The sequence below is a fragment of the Gracilinanus agilis genome, chromosome 3, assembly GCF_016433145.1.
Source record: "Gracilinanus agilis isolate LMUSP501 chromosome 3, AgileGrace, whole genome shotgun sequence".
Taxonomy (NCBI): domain Eukaryota; kingdom Metazoa; phylum Chordata; class Mammalia; order Didelphimorphia; family Didelphidae; genus Gracilinanus; species Gracilinanus agilis.
This window is the reverse complement of record NC_058132.1, coordinates 237507105-237527510: the sequence shown is the minus strand read 5'-3', so window position 1 is coordinate 237527510 and position 20406 is coordinate 237507105. Positions and strand designations below refer to the sequence as shown.

Here is a 20406-nt window from a genome sequence, read left to right as displayed (position 1 = left end):
TGAACTTCAAGGGATTTGACATTTAGAAGGAAGAATATACAGAACTGACTTATTTATTAAATGGAGGGGACAAGTAGGTATCAACAATGGCTCTAAGAGTTCAAACTCGGGTCTCTAAGAAAATGTAGGTACCATTTATACAAATAGAAAATTTTAAATTAATTTATTATAATTGTGGGTTCTGTATTTCAAAACTTCATTGTTTTGTGATTTCTTTGGTTGGGGTATTCTTTATACCTACTCAGACCTTTGCATTTTGGTAGAAGGTATCTGAGAGTAACTATAGCCCAAAGACTTGTTAGCCTTTTCCCAATAGTTCAATCTTTCTAAACTCAACTAGGCTGGTCTTGTGATGACTGATGGAGAGTTAGTTTCTGGGACTGATTTTTTTCCAGCTCTGTAGAACTTGACAGAGGTTATACATTGCTGACAAAGATTTTTCATCTTTTATCACCATATGCCTTTTAAGCATTTATATAATGCCTTAAGATTTGCAAAATGCTTAATAAAAATTATCTCATTTTCTTTTCCAAGCAAACCTGGAAGGCAGAAACTATTATTATCCCCATTCTACAGAAGAGGATATTGAGGCAGATAGAGGTTAAGTGACTTGCTCAGTCACAAAGCTAGTAAGCAAATTGGAGGCTGGATTTGAATTTAGATCTCCCTGACTAGAAGACCTGTTCTCTATCCACTGTTCTGCTAGCTGCCTCTAGGATTTTTGCAGGAGACATTTCTCTGAAGTATTATTAGATTTAATATTATTGTTATATATTATCAATGTAGTTACATGCAGACATGTAAGGTTTTTCATATTTTTCTTCTTAATGCACTATTTTGGGCAGTTAGGGAGCACAATGGATAGAGTGCCTAGCCTGGAGTCAGGAAGACCTGAATTCAAATCCATCCTCAGATACTGATCCTGGGCAAGTCACTCAACCCTGTTTGCCTCAGTTTCCTCATTTGTAAAATGAGCTGGAGAAAGAAACAGCCTACCACTCCAGTATCTTTGTCAAGAAAACCCTGAAAATATATCACAAAGAGTCAGACACAACTGAAGAATGACTGAAGAGCAACACGCACTGTTTTAGCCTATCTTGACTATTTTGTGTTCCCTAAATACTTATTGTGTTCCTCTCCCTCCATGTTGGATTGGGCTCCCCATCACCATTTTTGTTAGAGTCCTTTCTTTTAATGGCATTTCAATGTATCTGTATTCTCATTGATGCGGGTATTCCTTCCTATGACAGCATCCTGATACGTTTATGCCTGATCAGCCTATGAGACTCATGGTCCATATTCTCTCAAAATTTGCCACATGGCTTTATGGTGGTAAAAAATTGGAAAATGAGGGTATGCCCTTCAATTGGGTAATGGCTGAACAAATTGTGGTATATGTTGGTGATGGAATACTATTGTGCTCAAAGGAATAATGAACTGGAGGAATTCCATGTGAACTGGAATGACCTCCAGGAATTGATACAGAGTGAAAGGAGTAGAGCCAGAAGAACACTGTATACAGAGACTGAAACACTGTGGTATAATCGAATGTAATGGACTTCTGTACTAGCAGCGATACAATGATCCAGGACAACTATGAGGGACCTATGAGAAAGAATTCTACCCATATCCAGTGAAAGAACGGTGGGAATAGAAACAGAAGAAAAACAACTACTTGATCACATGGGGACATGATTGGGGATATCAACTCTAAAATATCACCTAGAGCAAATGTTAACAATATGGAAATAGGTCTTGATCAGTGGCACATGTAAAAAACCTAGTGGAATTGTGCATTGGCTATGGGAGAGGGATGGGAGGAGGGGAGAGAAAGAAGATGAATCATATAACCATGGAAAAAATATAAATTAATTAATTAAATGAAAAAATTTAAGACTAAAAACAAATTTGCCACATGGGGTTGGCTCCTAAGTGTGCTGGGACCTTCCTCTGTGTGTTCCTCACAAGATGTCCTGATGCCAATTGACTTTTTTCCTTAAAACCCAACTCAAATGTCATTTCTTCCAGGATGCCTTTCCTGATCTCCTGGGAGGTCAAACATTGTTTTGAAATGCTCTAATAAGATCATGCCAGGCAGCAGGTGGGTGGCACAGTGGGTAGAGTGTTCTACTGGGGGTCAGGAAGACCTGAGTTCCAAACTGGCTTCAGACACTTATTAGCTCTGTGACTGTGACTGAGTCTCTTTTTCTCTGCTTCAGTTTTCTTATCTAGAAAGAGGATAATAACAGCATTGTGAGGACAAAACGAGATGATATTTATGAAGTACTTTAAAGACTTTAAAATATGATCATAGTGGTATATCACAACTACTTTCTGTGAATCCCCTGCACTGAAATGATAGTCTATGAAGATAGAGACCTTGTCATGCCTAAAATCTGTTTCCCTTAACATCTATCTTGATAGTGTAGTGTCTTTAAATTTAAATTTGTCTTGATTATTTAAAAATTTTCTTCAACTTTAAGTCATAATGAAAAATATTTTTTAATTTGGTCATTATAAGTAACAGAAAACTATGAGGGTAGCACATACACATCAAAGGCTGTAAGGACTTATTAATTATTACTTATTACTAAGAGAGATAAACTGAGTTCAGATTGGTTACTGACAGGGTGGCCCTGGACAAGGCACTTCTCTGGTTCTCAGTTTGCTGACCTATAAGATGGGGATAATAGTATTAGCTACTTCAGAAAATTTTTCTGAGAATCTGAGATAATATCCATAAAGCAATTTTATAAAATTTAAAATGTGCTCTCTCAACCTGAACTATTACTCCTTTTAAGACTGCAGTCAAGCATTGAGGCTGTTAGTGCTGCAGCATCTCATCATGCCCTGTTACACGAGGCAGTTTTGCAATGGCTTGGCTCAGGCAAAGGGAGGGCCTTGCCCTTTCAGATGAATCTATGCATTGATGTCCCTGCAACTGAAGCCAAGCTTGTTAGCTTATTTAGAATGATTTTCTTCAGAGAAGACCGTGGCATAAAGATCTCTCTCTGGTGGCAAGGTGAGATCATCTGATAGAAATGTCATTAATTAGAATGTTTAAGAAATCAAGTTCCCCGAAAATCAGAACAAGCTGAAACTAGCTTAAATGAGTTAGATGCCTGTTTGACATTTCATGTTGAAACCTCATTAGAAGCCTGATGAGTTGTCAAACTATAATATGCTTATGAAAAGAAACAGAGAACAGATTTAAAAGCAATAAAGGAAAAATGCCCAAGAACGATTTAAAGTCACAGCACACAGGTTTGAGGTTTGGGAATTATCTTAAAGCACCTTGAATCCTTACATGAAGTCTCTGAGGTCAGTGGAAGAAAAACGATAATTCTCATTTACAGTGAGGTAAAATTAGAGAAAAGAGAGAGAAATGATGGTCCAACCTGCCTGCTCTTAGACTTTCCTTTTAACCTGAATAGTTCTTTTCTTGCTTCACCCATCCCTCTGATGACTTCTTTTCTTTCAAACATACTTAGTTCTCCTTTATGTTGAGAACTTTAATCATTGATCATACATTCCTTCCATGTATGGTACAAAGCCTTATATATATCTTTCTTATAATTTAATAATAATAGCTAATATTTTCATAGCATCTACTATATACCATGTACTATTCTATGCTTGCAGACATTATCTCATTTGATCCTTGTATCATTTACATTATGAATTTACATCCTCAATATAGTAATTTACATTAGAAATGTTAGCTCATTTGATCCTCATCTGTGAGATAGGTGTTATTCTTTTACCCATTTTAAAGTTGGGGAAACTAAGGCAAATAGAAATTAATGACTTACCCTGGGACATATAGTTAGTAAGTGACAGGACAGATTTCAATTTATGACTCCAGGTCTAGAACTCAATTTACTTTGTCGTTTAGCTGCCTTCTCCTCCCACCCCTCGCTTCCTTACTTTGATTTCTCTCAAAAATAGTCCTCAAGGGCATTGCTGGTCTCCTCTCAAAATAATGCTCATAACCTCTTTTAATGTGCCTCCTTTTGTTTCTTATCTTTCAACCTCACATGATACTTGGGATAATTCCTTTCTCCTTGAATTTTTTTTCCTGTCTTGGCAACAATAATTCTGTTGTCCTTTTCTCCTCCTGGATTTGTGGCCTCTTGCACTGGCTCATTAGACAATTCTCCTTCCAAATGCCCTTAAAATGTGGCTCTCTTCCAAGGCTCATTTACTGAAACTCAGCTCTTTTCCTCATTGACAAGTATTTTAACTATTGTCAAGAAACAGATCCTAGGCACCTAGGTTGAGGCCAGAAGGGATCTTAGTAGTTATTCAGTCTAGGCTTCTTATTTCACATGAGGGAACAGAAGGAGGTTCAGTGACCCTCAGGTTCTCATAGGCAGTAAGGGGCAGGATCAGAATTAGAGCCCAGGGAAGCTAACTCCAGACCTAGTAGTCTTTTTTTCTGTTTCACAGTGCTTTGATTTCTCAAAATATTTATTTCTCCAGCTTTTGCCTACTTTTATTTTCTTTTTAAACTCATACCTTCTGTCTTAGAATAGATACTAAGCATAGGTCCCTAGGCCTAAGAGTAGTAAGAGTTAGGCATTTGGGGTTAAATGTCTTGCCAGTCTCATACAGCTAGGCATTGTCTGAGACCAGATTTGAACTTGAGACCTCCAGACCTGGCTCTCTATCTATGGAGCCACGTAGGTGCCCCTATTTTTATTCTTTACCTCCAAAGAATTACCCCATCCTCCTCTGATTGTTCCTCTCTTTCTTCCTATTCTCAGGACCTACCACAGTGCCTCCTGGTACATTTATTAAGTATTTGATAAATATTTATTAATTGATTACTTATAAATACTGAAAGGGCACAGGAGGCAGTATGTGAGAATGAGGAGGGCCCTAGATCTGAAGGCAGAAGACTTTGGTTTGAATGCTGACTTAACTCTTTAATTGCTATATCTAAGGCCCTAGATAAATTGGTTTATCTCTTGGTGATTTATATTAGGTGATCTCTAAGGGATTTTCCAGATATGGAGTCTATGATAGTACATTACTCATATTCTTTCATTGATTTTTTTGCCTATATAATGAGATTGAAAAGTCCAAGGCAAAATCTAAGTTTTCTATTTCTCCACAGTACTCAGTATGATGCTTACTAAAGCTTATCAATTTAATTTTTGCTTAAAAATGTTTAAGTCATTAGAAATCATCAAAAGAATCGAAATTCTGCAAAAAATTCAAGAATATTCTGAAGTATTTATGATTCAAAGATCACTTAACTTGAGGAGAGCATAAAGAAACTCTGAATTAAGCTTTGAAACTCTGAACTAAGCTTTACTAATTTATAAGCCAATATATCCTTAGTTCCTTTTGGGGATAAGATATGAAGAGATATTAACCAACACCAAGGAATTGAAGTTATAGGGAATTGCATTTTGATTGAGAATAAAGAAGAACTTCATTACTATATTCATCACATGGGTTGGGTTGCTTAGAGAAGTAGTGAGCTCCCTGTTACTGAAAGTGTATAAATAGAAATTGCTTGACCATATGTCAGGGAAATTAAAAAGGGAATTGTATTCATTGACTAGGAATTTATGCTAGATTACTGGTACTAAAGTAATTTCCAGTTCTAAGATTCTATGGATATTATTCTAATCTACTACTGATTTGCAAAATTGTTCAGTTTCTATCTTCTTCACAATATTTCAAGATGACCACCATTTTCCATCATCTCTTCTCAACTTATTCCCTAATGTTTATTTTAGGTGCATCACTTGACAAAGGCAAACAGATACATAATTTGAAAAGAGGACCTATATTGACTATGTTACTCTGGACAGGTCTATAATTTTCTGATTTGGATGGGTTAAAAGAAGTTCAACACTATTGGAATTATGAGCTTGAACAAAAGGCAGAAAGGAAAAGCATTTATTAAATACTTACTATGTGCCAGGTACTGTGCTAAACTCTTTAAAATCATATTCTGTTTAATTATCATAACATACCAATGAGGTTGTTGCTATCATTTTTCTCATTTTACAGTTGAGGAAACTCAAATAGAAAGTAAGTGATTTGTCCAAGGTCAGTAAATTAAATGTCTGGGGCTGAATTTGAACTCAGGTCTTCTTGATTCCAGGCTCAGGACTTTGATTCATTGTACTACTTGGCTGCCTCAAGAATTTATTTATTGCATGCAATGTACTGTAAAAATAAAAATAGTCAGACACAAAATAGAAGGACAAAGACCAATAAAATAAAGGTTCAAAATGATTCTTGATACTTTTGATAGATGTTATCAAAAGTGTCTTCAGTGGGAAAGTGAAGTGAAGCTTAAAGATGAACTTCCCTTTAGGGCCAGGCGCAAGGAACGCTAAAGAGACTTGTTTAAGAAAAATAAACTTTTTTATTTAAAGTATATAAGGGTAAAAGGATTTCTAATTCTAAGGGATTCTATCTCCACCCAAATAAATTCCCAGGTTCTGCAAGGAACTGCTTCTCCTGTGGTTCATAGGCTATGCTAATTCTCCCTAATCTAACTAACAAAATTTATACTAGTCTAACTAAAAGTACCACTATAATTCTTAACTTCCTCTTTAAGTTATAAAGTTATAAAGATAACCAAGGCTAGCTGGTTTAATCTCAGCAAGAATCAGGTTAGGACTCTGAGCCTTAATAGACTCAGAGTCCAAACCCAAGAACAGGTTTTCTTTGGTCTTTTCAGAGTTTAACCAATCTATACACAGTAATAGATAAATGAATAGTGTTTCCCACATTGGAAAAGAAAACATTCCACTCCTTCAAGTCTTTCACTCAGACAGAGATAGAGAAAGGCAAAGATGTTACTTTCTCCAGCCCTGAGAGAGAAAAGAAACTGTCTGTGGCTTTGTCAAATGCCAGGAGCCAACTCTCAGAATGCCACACCCAGAGTGTGAAACTGTTATAGAAAAAATGGTTATAACTGCCAACAGTTGAAATTAACACTCTCTCAATTCTATTTGAAACTCCAATTCTTCCTCAAGCCAGCTTCTCTGCTTCTTATCTCTAAAATAATAAAACAATACTTATTTTCTAATATCATCCTTATAGTACAGGGTAGATGCTAAGCACAGAAAGATGAAAAACAATATATTCCTTGTCTTCAATGAGCTTACCATCTATCAATGGAGGTGACATGTACAAAGAGAAGTATAATACAAAGGAGAATTTTATAAGAGTATAGGAAGCATCCCAGTGATGTGAGAAATAGCCAGTGGAAGATCATGATCACTTTCATTTGGGGGAATTCTGATAAGGGTTCATGAAGGAGTTGGCACCAGAGTAGGATCTTAAAGAAAGGAAAGATTTCAACAGATGGTGATAATAAGGGAGTATGATCCAACCAGTGGGAATAATTTGAATGAACTCATACAGATGTGAGAGGAAAAGAAAAGCCTAGGGAATAGTTCTGTGTGATGGGACTGCAAAATGAAGGAAAAGTGGTAGACTTAAAAAGTCTTGGAAAGAATAAACTGGAGTTGGATTATGGACAGTTTTAAAATCGACAGACTAAGGAAGTTGTGTTTATCTCTTACAAGGATAGGGAATCACTGAACATTTTTGAGCAGGGGAGTAATAAGGCCAGAATACTGCTGCAGGAAGATTACCATGACTAATGTGGATAGGATGGATTGGAGACTATAGAGATGGAAAGCAGGGAGACAAGTGTGTAATGGAAGAAATCAAGGGAAAGATAACTTCAGTTTTAAACCTAGATCATTAGGGAAATGGTGACCCACCAATATGAACCAAGACAGGAATTTCTGAAAGAGGAGCAGGGTTTTATTCATCATTCATTTATTTCTGGGGAGGCTTAGATAATAAGCTTATTTTTAGATATGTTGAATTTGAGATGCTGGCATGAAATCCAGGCAAAAATGACCGGCAGACAGTTGCATATAGAGTCCTGGAGTTCCTAGCCTGGGTTGTATGTTTGGAAGTCTTCTGAATAGAGGGAATAATTGGAGGCATGGGACAGGATGAGATCACCAAGGGAAAGACTTTTTAGAGAAAGGAAGGCTAAGGCAGACCTTGGGAAACACCCATACTTAGGGGGTAGAAGATGAGCCAGAAAAGGTTATAGCAAAAGTTGTTACACAAATAGGGGGAGAATCAGGAAAGAACAGAGACACAGAAACTAAGGTTTCCCGTAATATTGTTTAGCCCCCCAAATATCGATTATTTTTTATTGTTTGTTTATATTGACAATAGAAAGGAAAGAATTACTTGGCCCCAGAAAATTTGTTATATTCAGGAAATGATTAGCAGGCATGGGAATAGTCATTGTCCTTTATAAGTATTATGTTAAAGCAAAATTTAATTTTTAGAAAATATTTTAATAACTCATTGGATGAGCCAAACAACTTTTTGTGGTTTTATTTCATTTGCATGAGTATTGCTATTTTTCTTGCTTTCATGCTAATTATACATCATTTAGTCCTTTGTCACCACAAGGTAGACAATGATGACTACAAAAATTAAGGATCTTAGGACACTGGTAGCAAGAAATTAAAGGTTTATTCATTTTATCTAATCTGCTGACCCACTTTCCCTAGGAGGCATAAAAAAGCACTTGTGTGTCCTTGCAAAGCCTGTCTATGAAGCACATTAGGCTGCTTAATTGTCCCAGAATCTTCACTGATAATTGCTCCAGTTGGAAATTGGAAATTCCAGTTAACACACTTGATGAAAACCCTCCAGTGACAAGAAAGACAAGATGACAAGTTTGAGAAAGTGCTTTTTTTTTCATTCCAGTAAAAACCAGCTGGATGCACTTGCATAGTCACAACAGTAATAAAAAAAATGAAAAGTTCTATTTAGTAACACATGCTCATTGTTCCATGAAAGATCAAGCTAAATGTGAAAACTAATCCCCAGAAATAAACATATTTATTGAAAAAGCCAAAGGAAACAAAAATAGAATGCCTCCCTCTCCAGACAGAAAGAAACTCAGGTGCTTTAGAAATTATAGATTATAAGAAGATATATCACTATTTAAATAGATGTATGTCTAAAGATATCTATATAGATTTCTCAGTCTCTGTCTTTCTCAGTCTCTCTGTCTCTCTGTCTCTCTCTGTCTCTCTGTCTCTCTCTCTGTCTCTCCTCCTCCTCTTTCTGTCTCCCTTCCCCCCCCCCCCCCGTCTCTCTCCCCCACCTTACTTCTTTCCCATATAGGTTGGATGCCTTGCAAAAAGCACTGGATACCTTTTAGGCTGAGACTGAGTTTCACTACTAACTTTCTATATAACTCAAACAAATTATTTTAATTTCTTTGGGCCTCAGATTTTTTGTTATGTAATGAGTGATTGATCTTTAGTTCTAAATATTCTACTCTGTATATTTTTAACAGTGGATATGAAGATATCTATATTTATGTTATGATGTTGATATTTATATCAAGGCATAGATCTCAATATATGTATATATATGTCTATATCTATATAAAGAGATATATAAATAAGTATTTATTAAAACCCTACCATACCAGGCTAAGTGCTGGGGATAAAAAAGAAGAGTCAGATGGTCCTAATTCTCAAAAAGCAAAAAGATGGAGACGACATGCAAACCACTATTTTCATTTTTTTAAACCCTTTCCTACTGTCTTGGAGTCAATACTATGTATTGGCTCCAAGGCAGAAGAGTGGTAAGGGCTAGGCAATGGGGGTTAAGTGACTTGCCCAGGGTCACACAGCTAGGAAGTGTCTGAGACCAAATTTGAACCCAGGACCTCCTGTCTCTAGGCCTGGCTCTTAATCCACTGAGCCACCCAGCTGCCCCCCCCCCCCCTAAACCACTATTTTCAAGCAAAAAAAATCCATGTTTGATCCAAGATAAATTGGATTCAATCTCAAAGAGAAGGCACTGGTATTAAGATTTCCTGAAGAAAATGGGATTCTAGTTGAGACTTGAAGAGAGCCAGAGAAGTTGGGGAATAGAGATGAGGAGGAAGAGAGTTCCAGGCACACAGGACAAGTGCAAATGCCTGGAGTCAGGAAATGGTATGTCTAGAATGAGGAACAGGAAGGAGATCAGTGTCATTGGATCACAGAGTATTAGCGAAGGGGTGTAAAGATCAAGAAGACTGGAAAGATAGGAAGGGACCAAGTAATGGAAGGCTTTAGAAGTCAGAAGATTTTATGTTCTCTTCCTCCAGATAATTTACATCTAAAGTCTCTCTCTCTCTCTCTCTCTCTCTCTCTCTCTCTCTCTCTCTCTCTCTCTATCTATCTATCTCTATCTCTATCTCTCTATCTCTTTCTCTCTCTTTCTCCTCTACTCTTTTCTCTCCCTGTCCCCTCCACTGATACAGATAAATTTATAGGTATATGGAGAAGGATTTTAGAGCCAGAAAGTACTTTAGCAATCAACAATTCATTCAATAAATGAGGCAAGTGAAATTCAGAGAAGTCCAGTTATTCCCTTGAATTACAAAGCTCAAGTAGTGGGCCCTGAAGGAGGATTCAGGCATCTATTGGAATATTTGCTATATCTTGCCATCTTTAGGTAACAAAATTATGGTCAAAATTTCAATTTCAATTTCCTCACTTCAGATCCACATATTCACTGCTATTTAACTTAGTTCTTGAGAGGTCCTAGTGTGAATGGGGAAAACATATCAACTTCATAAAAATGAGATTGTGGTGGAGTGGAAAGAACACTCCATTAGCCATCAAGTTATTTGCTTTTTAATGCTGGCACTGTTATTAACTTGTGAGTCATTAAGTCAGCTACTGTCATTTTTCTATGCTGCTCCACTGGCTGCTGCTAGATGATGTTCTCATTGATGCTCTCCCTAGGTACTTAACTGTATATAGCTTCTGGCTTTGCTGAAATGCTTTGCCTCACTTTGTGCTCCAATGAAGATACTGTAGAAGAGCCTTGTGGACTGTTATCTGCCTTGTCCAAGGAGCAAGACAATTCTAGCAATAAATTTCTCTAGAAGATCCTGTGACTGAATTTTCTAACATATCAACTCTTTTTTTTTAAGCCCTTACCTTCCATTTTTAGAATTAATGCTCTGTATTGATTCTAAGGCAAAAGAACAGTAAGAGCTAGGTAATGGGGAATAAATGACTTACCCAGGGTCACATAGATGAAGGCAGATTTGAACCCAGGACCTTCTGTCCCGGTGTGACTCTCAAACCACTGAACCACCTAGCTGCCTTCCCATATCAACTCTTGAACTTGGAATTACTCTTAAGACAGTTCTTAAAATTGGGGTTACCCTAGAAATCTCCTTTTTCTATTAGGAGGCTAGCAGTATGATGATACTGTTTGAGGAATTTAAAATCCACTATCCCATGCCCCAGTAGGTTGAGGTTCAGGAAATAATGTTTTCAAATCACTCCCTCAGTCTACATGCAAGTACATATCTCTCAGGGCATGTTTGTGTGCCACAAATAATGGCAGCATTCAATCTCCCCCTTGTTGCCTCCTTGGAAGAGTTGCAAGGGGACCCATGAAGAGTAAGTTCTCAAGATCTGATAGTACCCTCAAGAGATTGGTTCCTGCTCCAGAGCATATTCTTTTATCTGTCTGAGTAGGGCCAGCTTACTTTTTAAAGGCCAATAGACATATGTTTGATTAGTTAATCACTAACTATTCCTTTTGTGGAAGTAGAATTTGCAAGACTTTATAACTGGTTGCCATAGAGCAGTGATTCCCAAAGTGGGCGCCACTGCCCCCTGGTGGGTGCTGCAGCGATCCAGGGAGGTGGTGATGGCCACAGGTGCATTTATCTTTCTTATTAATTGATATTAAAATTAAAAAAAAATAATTTCCAGGGGCCTAAGTAATTTTTTTTCTGGAAAGGGGGTGGTAGGCCAAAAAAGTTTGGGAACCATTGTGGCATAGAGTGTAAGGGAGGGAACTAAGGAAAAGATTACTTAAGTTTTAAATCTGGGTCACTAGGGAAATGGTGATCAACCAAGATCAGCCAAGATAGGTTTGTCTGGAGGTGGGGCAGGACTTTTTTTTGGAGGAGAGGGGTGAAGGAGGGATTATATGCTAAACTTGTTTTTGAGATTTATAGCTGTTCATAGCATATTTAGGTGAAATTTCCAGCAGGCAATTGGATAGGGGTTACTAGAGCTCAGAGAAAGGAAATTTTGTAAGAATCAGTACCCTGTTACATTACGGAGAGCTCATTTATATTCTGCCATCAGGTTGTTTAGGAAAACTTCCCAGTTTGATAAAAAATTTCCCTGATCCATTTCCTTTACTAATTTGTGAAACTGATAATTTATGTGTAATTATCTGTTGTTGATACTGAACAAGACATTCATGAATATGGGATGGCAGTTTCTTCAGTAAGACCTTTCATGGCTCTTTCAATACTAAGATTCCATAACAGAGTGTCTATTGAAATTTTACACTTCTACAGATATACATTTTTGATCATGATGAATGATATTTCTGTCTTATTCCTAATTAATAAGAATTAACATGGAATTAAATTAAATTAAAGCTGGTTGTTGTTATTGAGAGCAAACATTTATTAAGTTCATGTCTCCATGCGAGGTGCTGGGCTGTATGACCTAGAAATGTTAAACTGCTACTGGCTTACTTGGGACTTTGGTTTTTGCTCATATACTGCTATTTATTACATAATTTGATGGGGAATCGGAGTGGGGGAGGTTGAATAAAACAGCAAAGTTCTCAACATTGAGATGAGATGATAATATGATTTTACCAATTCCACCTTTTGGCCAGAGATTTCTCCCGAGGATCTGATTAATCCAAAACTTTCATAGCATTTGTAGAGCTTCTTACTTTTGGAATAATTAAATATTTGTTTATTGTAGAAATTTTGGTAGCAATTGCAGTTATTTCTGGATGAAAGAAATAATGACATTTTGACAACTTGAAAAAGAAATGAACAATTTATTTTTTCCTCAGCAAAATAATTACTAGCTTACTGAAAAAAAATTGTTCCCTTCTCCATTACTTACAAAAGCAGCAATAATATGAAGTAATAGTGGATAAAATCTTTCTGCAAAACTTCTTTTTATTTATTAATTTTTAAAATCTTTATTTTCCATCTTTGAATCAATACTGTGTATCAGTTCCAAGGCAGAAGAAAGGTAGGGGCTAGGCAATGGGGGTTCAGTGACTTCCTCAGGGTCACATAGCTAGGAAGTGTCTGATGCTAGATTAGAACCTAAGACTTCCCCCTTTCTAGGCCTGGCTTTCAGTCCATTGAGCCACCCAGCCACCCCTATCATATTGTTTTCTTTTTTCCTTTTAAAAATATTATTATTATTTTTAAACCCTTATCTTCCATCTTGGAGTCAATACTGTGTATTGGTTCCAAGGCAGAAGAGTGGTAAGGGTGAGGCAATGGGGGTTAAGTGACTTGCCCAGGGTCACACAGCTAGAAATGTCTGAGGTCAGATTTGAACCCAGGACCTCCCATCTCTGGGCCTGGCTCTCAATCCACTGAGCCACCCAGCTGCCCCCATATTATTTTCTATAAAAGATGTGTTAACTAGTTCTGCCCACCTAAAAATAACCTTGTCTTTTAGAAAATTGTGTCTAATTATGCAATTTTAAAACAAAGAGCCATGGACAAATAAGGACAACTTATAGGAGAATGAATTCTACAAACAAAACAGACATAATGAGAAAGAGGATGAAAACAAAGATGAAAATTAAAACGATAGACATGTATGTAGTGGAAGGCACACTTGTAGGTTGACTATACACATATGACTACGTGCTGGACCACAGAAATTGGATATGCTAAACATTTACTCATCTGTAAGTTTATATATAAATTATATATTAGAGATAATAGGCTACAACTGCTGATCTGCCTCAGCAGAGGGAATTTCCATGCTGAGTTTCCTATATTGATAAAATCAAACCAAAAATGGCAATGAAATTGTGTGTGTGTGTGAGAGAGAGAGAGAGAGAGAGAGAGAGAGAGAGAGAGAGAGAGAGAGATGTACATGACTCTGTGTATTTGTTCTCTTTTCTCCACCTTCTCTTTGACTCCATGGTTTCCCTTACTTCAAAAACCAGGTGAAAAGTGAGTATATCCAAGAAGCCCTCCAGGACTGGTTGTTATAGTTATTCTTTTCATTATTTTACAGCTCCTCAGTCTTTGAAGATTTCAGTTATATTAGAGGTTGAACTTGATAGATAAACTTTGGTGTTTTTTTTTTAAGTCCTTCAGTTGTTTCGTACCTCTGCTGTTTCCTCAATTATGTTGTCATAATTTTGAAGTTGAGGCCTCTGATGACCTTTTCTTTCCCATCTTTTTCTCAGTTCCAGCATCTAAACGCACACAATAACGAGAGTAGAATAGCATACATATTAGAAACTTTGCTCAATGTTGTTACTGCTTTAGGATAAGAAATTGTGCTCCCTTATTTCTATTAGTTTTGGGAAAACTCAGTGCATAAATGGGCATGTTTTACTCTTGGTTCAATAGCTGAACCTTTAATCAAACACTATTTGCAACGAAGTAGTTAATATCAGTGCAAATTCAAGAGAGACAAATTCAGGAGTATATATAAAACAAGCTGCTGCTGTTTTTCCAAGTTAAAAAAAAAATCCAAAGCAACCATCCAGTAGAAAAATAGCATGAAAACTTTTTGAATATTCTGGAATGACTCTCCTTTTGCTAGTAATCATCTCTGCTTAGCTCTAATCCACTCCAGGATAATATCCAGTTAATAGAAAAGGAAAACAACGTGTAAATCAGCACTTTCAAAACTATGATAAATTTCAAATCTGTTTTCAAAGGTTTGTATTTGGCCATTTATAAATAGTACTTGGTCAACCACTTCATGTTCAAAGTCATATTTGGAAGGGAAATAGTCTCTATTTGATTCTAAAATATTTACTCAAACCACTGTTTTATTTTACACGAATCAATTTCCAAGAAGTATTATGATGTGCTCTCCCCATTCTTCCTGCCTGTTCTACCAAAAATAACTCAGAAAAGGAGCTATATTCAATAAGTTATAAAATTGTAGTTTTATTTTTAATGTAATAAAAAAAACCGATTTTATAAGTTGAAATAAGTCAGCACAAGGGGTATAAAACATCAGTGCAAAAAAGCATAATACATGCACCCGCAAAGTGTTATTTAAATATTCTTCATGGCAATGTATCGGGACCTGCTCTTCTTACAAAAGTGTGCTATTGGCTCTTTGTGAAGATGTTTTGGAAAACAATTTGGAATTATGTGAGAAATGCCACTAAATTCTTAATGATCATGATACCCATATTTAGGATATGTTACAAGGAAGGCAAAAACAAAAAGATTCAATATATGCAAAAATATTCATGTGAAGATTTTTTGGAAACAAAAAAAATTAAGGAAACAAAGAAAGCATCCTTTGATTGGGGGAATGATTGAACAAAATTGTGGTATATGACATAATGGAATATTTTTAGATCATAACAAAAGAAGATGAAGAATTCTGAGAATAAGAAAAGCTACATATTACCTGGTATAGTGAAGGAAGCAGATCTAATAGAAAATATACACAATTTATCAACAAGCATTATTAAGCATCTATAATATTCTAAACACTGTTATAGGGTCTATGGATAAAATTAAAAAATGCCAACTCTCAAGGAAAATTGTTGCTATTGTCATTTTTCTGTCATTTCTGACTCTTTGTGACGCCATTTGTAGGTTTTTTTGGCAAAGATATTGGAGTGGTTTTCCATTTCCTTCTTCAGGTAATTTTATAGATGAAGAAACTGAGGCAAACAGGATGCAATGACTTACCCAGGGTCACACAGCTATTAAGTGTCTAAGGCTGAATTTGAATTCAAGAAGATAAGTCTTTCTGACTCCAGGATCAGTATTTTATGCACTGTGTCACCTAGCTGCTTACCTCAGGGAGCTTATATTCCGTTGAAGAGCTAATACCCTATCATAGTGACAAAAGTAAGATAAATAATGACCATGATAACCTAAATAAAAAAGATTTATGTGGAGCCAAACTCAGATTACCTGCAATGATAAATCTTAGATTTGGATAGGAAATAATCAATAATTATTATTTATATAATATAGCATATTATATCATTAAATTAATGATTATTTATCAAGTGGCTAGAATGTATTAGATGTTCAGGGAGAACTAGCACCTGTGGTGTGAAGGCTTCTTTAAGGTCTGTTCATCAACCTTAGATATACACCTTTTATCTAGCTCTCATCTGTGTCTCTAAGAAGCTATACATTGCCCAGCAACCACACTGAAAAATGATCTTGGTAAGTAATCTAAACGGAGTTGAAGGTAGCTGACTAACAAACCATGAGTGATTTAGATGGATGTCTGTCCCAAGCATGTGAAGACCCCTTGGGAGAAGGGGTGCGTGAGAGCAATTTGCTGTAATAGCCAGGAAGGAGGCTAACACAGGCACTGTGGCAGTCACTCATTAAAGATGTCACTGTCATCCATCGTATCTGGGGCCATTGTCAGTCATCCTGACTTCTGTCTTGCCACCAGATTTCAATGATTCTGGAAGACAGAGTGTGGTCCAGGACTTAGTGCAATTCTGCCTCTCTTAAATCCAATTCGCTTGCTAGTAAATATGTCACCCCAGGATGCCATTGGTCCTCTTCAAAAGGAAGGATAAACAACCTTATGTGGCTACTAGGTGCCAGAGAGTATGCTAATCAACGCCAAAAATGCTAAGACAAGGATGAAGCAATCCCTACTCACAAAGAACCTACATTCTAAAAGAGGAGATAAATACATCTGCAAATATAAACTGAATTATTATAAAGATAATAAATACAATTAAATATGATGAAATTAAGAAACTGGAAAATGACTAGAAATCAGGAAAGATTTCATGTAGAAGAAAGGGATTCTATGAGTCAGAGGCAGGGGAGCATAACAAAGGGAGTGATGCCCATTGAGGTTAGAGGGTTAGAGCAAGGATGTTAAGGGGTTTAAAATGGAAAAGGAACCGATATTTGATAAAGAGTTCCCTGAGTTATTTGAAGAACCATGTTTAAGAGAAATTACTGTGACAGGAGTGCAGTGGATGCACTGAAGTGGGGAGAGACTTCAGTTAAGGAGAGCAATTAGGAGATCATTGCAATCATCTAGGCAAGAAGTGATGAGGTCCAGAACTAAGGTGGTAACTGAGTGGAGAGAGAGAGTTGATTTTCAACTGATGTAGACACAAAGTATTGAGCTTGTTTCTAATAATAATGCTTTGTTCTTAAATGGTACTTTTTATAAAGCACTATAAATAGCAGAGACCTTTTAGAACACCCTGTGCCATAGATAGGGATTGACAGATTGTATTTGTAGACAAGACAATTGAGAAACTACATAATGGCTAAGACACTAAAGCTATCAAGGGCTTGAAAAAGAACCCAATTACTCTGATATTTAATGCTGGATTTATCTTTATCTTTTGATATTCTTGTACAAGAACCATCAGTTAGATCTTAATGTGTTTGTTTTACATTGTTGGTCTTAAAATTAATTTTATGTCTTTTTAAAGTTAGAGTAAGGAGCGCCTCAGATTAATAAAGATGAAATAAAATTGAATAACTTTTGAGAACATGGTTCAGTTGACCTTTTCTTTCTGGTAACTATAGGAAAAATATTTAGATTGCAAATGAGAGGATAACAGGAGTTAAGTGGTAGCTATAAAACAATTACCACCTTTCCTCAGCCAGCACGTATATTTACTGCAGAGAGTGACACCTTGTGGTTTTTATGTATTCCCATCCCTTTTCCAATTAGTGGGTGGAGGGACTCATACTCACTTCAAGAGGAACTTGAAAGGATTTTTTTGCTTTATTGTTTCTGTCATCACTTTCATTTACTCACAATGTGCAATTCAAATAATAAGACTATGAAATCCACAATGGTTGTTGATTTCTATAAGAATAATGCTACAAGCTATAAGAATAATGAATTCATAATGATCTAATTAATTTATTCAATGAGGTGAGCCAAACAGGCTGAAACAGAAGTATAGCACGAACTGTGCATCATGCAAATTGGCAATTAGATCAAAGTGCGGCAACCCAATATTTGTCAAGTGACTACTGCACTTTGGGCTATGTCTACATCACATATATTCCTGTCTGTGGTTCCTAGCCAGAAGTGGGGGAGGGAGAAAGGATCAGCTTCTTAGATTTGAAATAGCCCATTTCTTTTGGCAGCTTTCTTAACAGATTTTTCCCTGTATTGGGTCAAAATTTGTAGATGTGTAACTCATCAGTAGTAATAATGATAATTTTTATTTATATAAGGTTTTTAGTTTTGTGAAATGTTTTATGAATATCTCATTTGAAACTTTAAAAAGTCTTCTGAGGTAATTACCACTGGTATTATTATCCCCATGTTATAGACAAGAAAACTGAAGCTCATTAAAGTTAATCAAAGTTTGACTTTTTGATTCTTCCTATGTTTTTCCTTTCCCCTTTTTTACAGCTTTGATTTCTTTTTCTCTTATCCTGGCTTCTTTTCATATGGTTCCCGTGGGAGAGGATATGAATTTCTATATCTCCCTTGTCCTACTGTTTCTGACATAAATATACTCATTTCTTTAATGTTTTTTAAATAAATTTATGTTGTTAATTATCACAGAGAAGACAAATCATAGAATCATGTAGTTTCAGGGTTTGTATGTGATATATAGTTGATTGAGGGCATTCTGCCTCTTACCTAAAGATTTTCAGTGATGGGAAACTCACTACTTCCTGAAATATCATATACCATTTTTTTCTCCAGTACCCTAAAAGTACTTATACTGAATTAAAATATAAAATAAAAAAGTACTTATACTGAATCAAAATGTACTTATACAAAATAAAAATTTTAAAATTCCATAACGGATTTTATTGATAACTTTTATTTACATAATGTTTGAGGTTTGAAAAGTGGCTTATAAACTTTATCTTAACTGCTTCTCAAAAATTCTGTGTAGTAGGTATTATTATCCTCACTTTACAGACAAAGAAACTAAGGCATATTGAAGTGAAATGAATTGCCATTGGTCATAGACTATTAAATGTCTGAAGTAGAGGTTGAATCTGAATCTTTTTTAGTCAGGTTGACTATAATCCAATTACAGAATTTTGTATCCAATTACAGGATTCTTACCACCGTACTTCATTTTGCCCTCTAAGACCAGTGAGGTCAATCCTAATTCTTCTATCATATGGCAAACTTCAAAAATTCAAAAATTACTATCATCTAGGAATAGTCAGTGCTGGAGGAGTTGAGAAAAGGTGGTTATACATACTAGTACATTGTTGATGGAACTGTGAATTGGTTCAGATATTTGAAAAGCATTTATAATTTTATGAAGAGATTAATTGAAATGTCCATGCCCTCTGATCCAGAGATTCTATTGATAACAAGAATGGTTCGGGCTTCTAGAGGCAAATACAAGATGGTGGAGTAGAGAAACACTCAGCAGATCTCTTCCAACATTTTCCTCCAAATGACTTTAAACTAATATCCTAAATCATATTGTGGAGTGGCAGATACAACAAAAAGTCATAATAGAAGATTCTTCTAGTCCAAGGCAAAATAATAATTCAAAAGGAGAGATCTGTGATAGCGGGCGGAGACTGGCCTAGAGCCCATGTGGATATATATCAATTGGAGGACTAAGTAATGGTAACAGAAACAGCAGGTTAAGAAACTCCAAGCCAGAGATGGTAAAAGGACCTGATAATTTGTTGGAAAGAGACTACAGGGCACCCCTGTGTTAGCATTGGATGTAGAACCAGATAGAGTCTGGCAGCTCCCTTGTGTCTAACAAATTCTGAATCATAGTTCAAAGATAGAGAGGAACATTTTTAGTCAAGAGAGATTGGGAGCCCTGAAGGACAATGTTTGGCAACTCCATTGCAAATACTCATAACTAGAAAGGAAGGTCCCAAGTAAGATTGATTCCCATGGAATCAGGGGCTCTTCCCAGGTAAGGACAAGAGTGCAGACCAGGGAGCAGTGATCACATCTCTCCCCAGCTCATACCACCTAAGAAGCATTGAAAACTTCCCAAACTCTAGAACTAGCTCTAAAAACAGTAGTATTAAAAAGTTTGAAGTCTGAGGCAGAGCAGTCCCTCAACCTCCAACCCAGAATAATGCCCAACATTAGCATAAAGTTCCAAATCAAGAAATAAAGTGGAAACAAGATCAAACAACTAGAAAAAGAACCTGACTATAAAAAACTACTTTAGTGACAGGGAATATCAAGACACAAAGGCAGACAAAAGAAAATGAAGTCAAAACAGTTTTAATCAAAGCCTCAAAGGAAAAATGTGAATTGGATACAAGTCCTATAAAAATTCCTGGAAATGCTAAAAATATTAAAAATCAAACAAAAGTGGTAAAGGAAAAAAATATATATATACATATACATGTATATATATAAA

At 36.2% G+C, this 20406-nt stretch overlaps 1 protein-coding gene across 1 annotated transcript in view; it reads left to right on the top strand.

Annotated features, from left to right (window-relative positions):
* PPP1R1C (protein phosphatase 1 regulatory inhibitor subunit 1C) overlaps positions 1 to 20406 on the top strand; it is a 235329-nt gene that overhangs the window by 46509 nt on the left and 168414 nt on the right. The window contains exons 3-4 of the mRNA XM_044666473.1: positions 10105 to 10128; positions 16114 to 16136. Of these exons, the coding sequence (XP_044522408.1) occupies positions 10105 to 10128; positions 16114 to 16136 (47 nt within the window). The remainder of the gene's footprint in view (positions 1 to 10104; positions 10129 to 16113; positions 16137 to 20406) is intronic.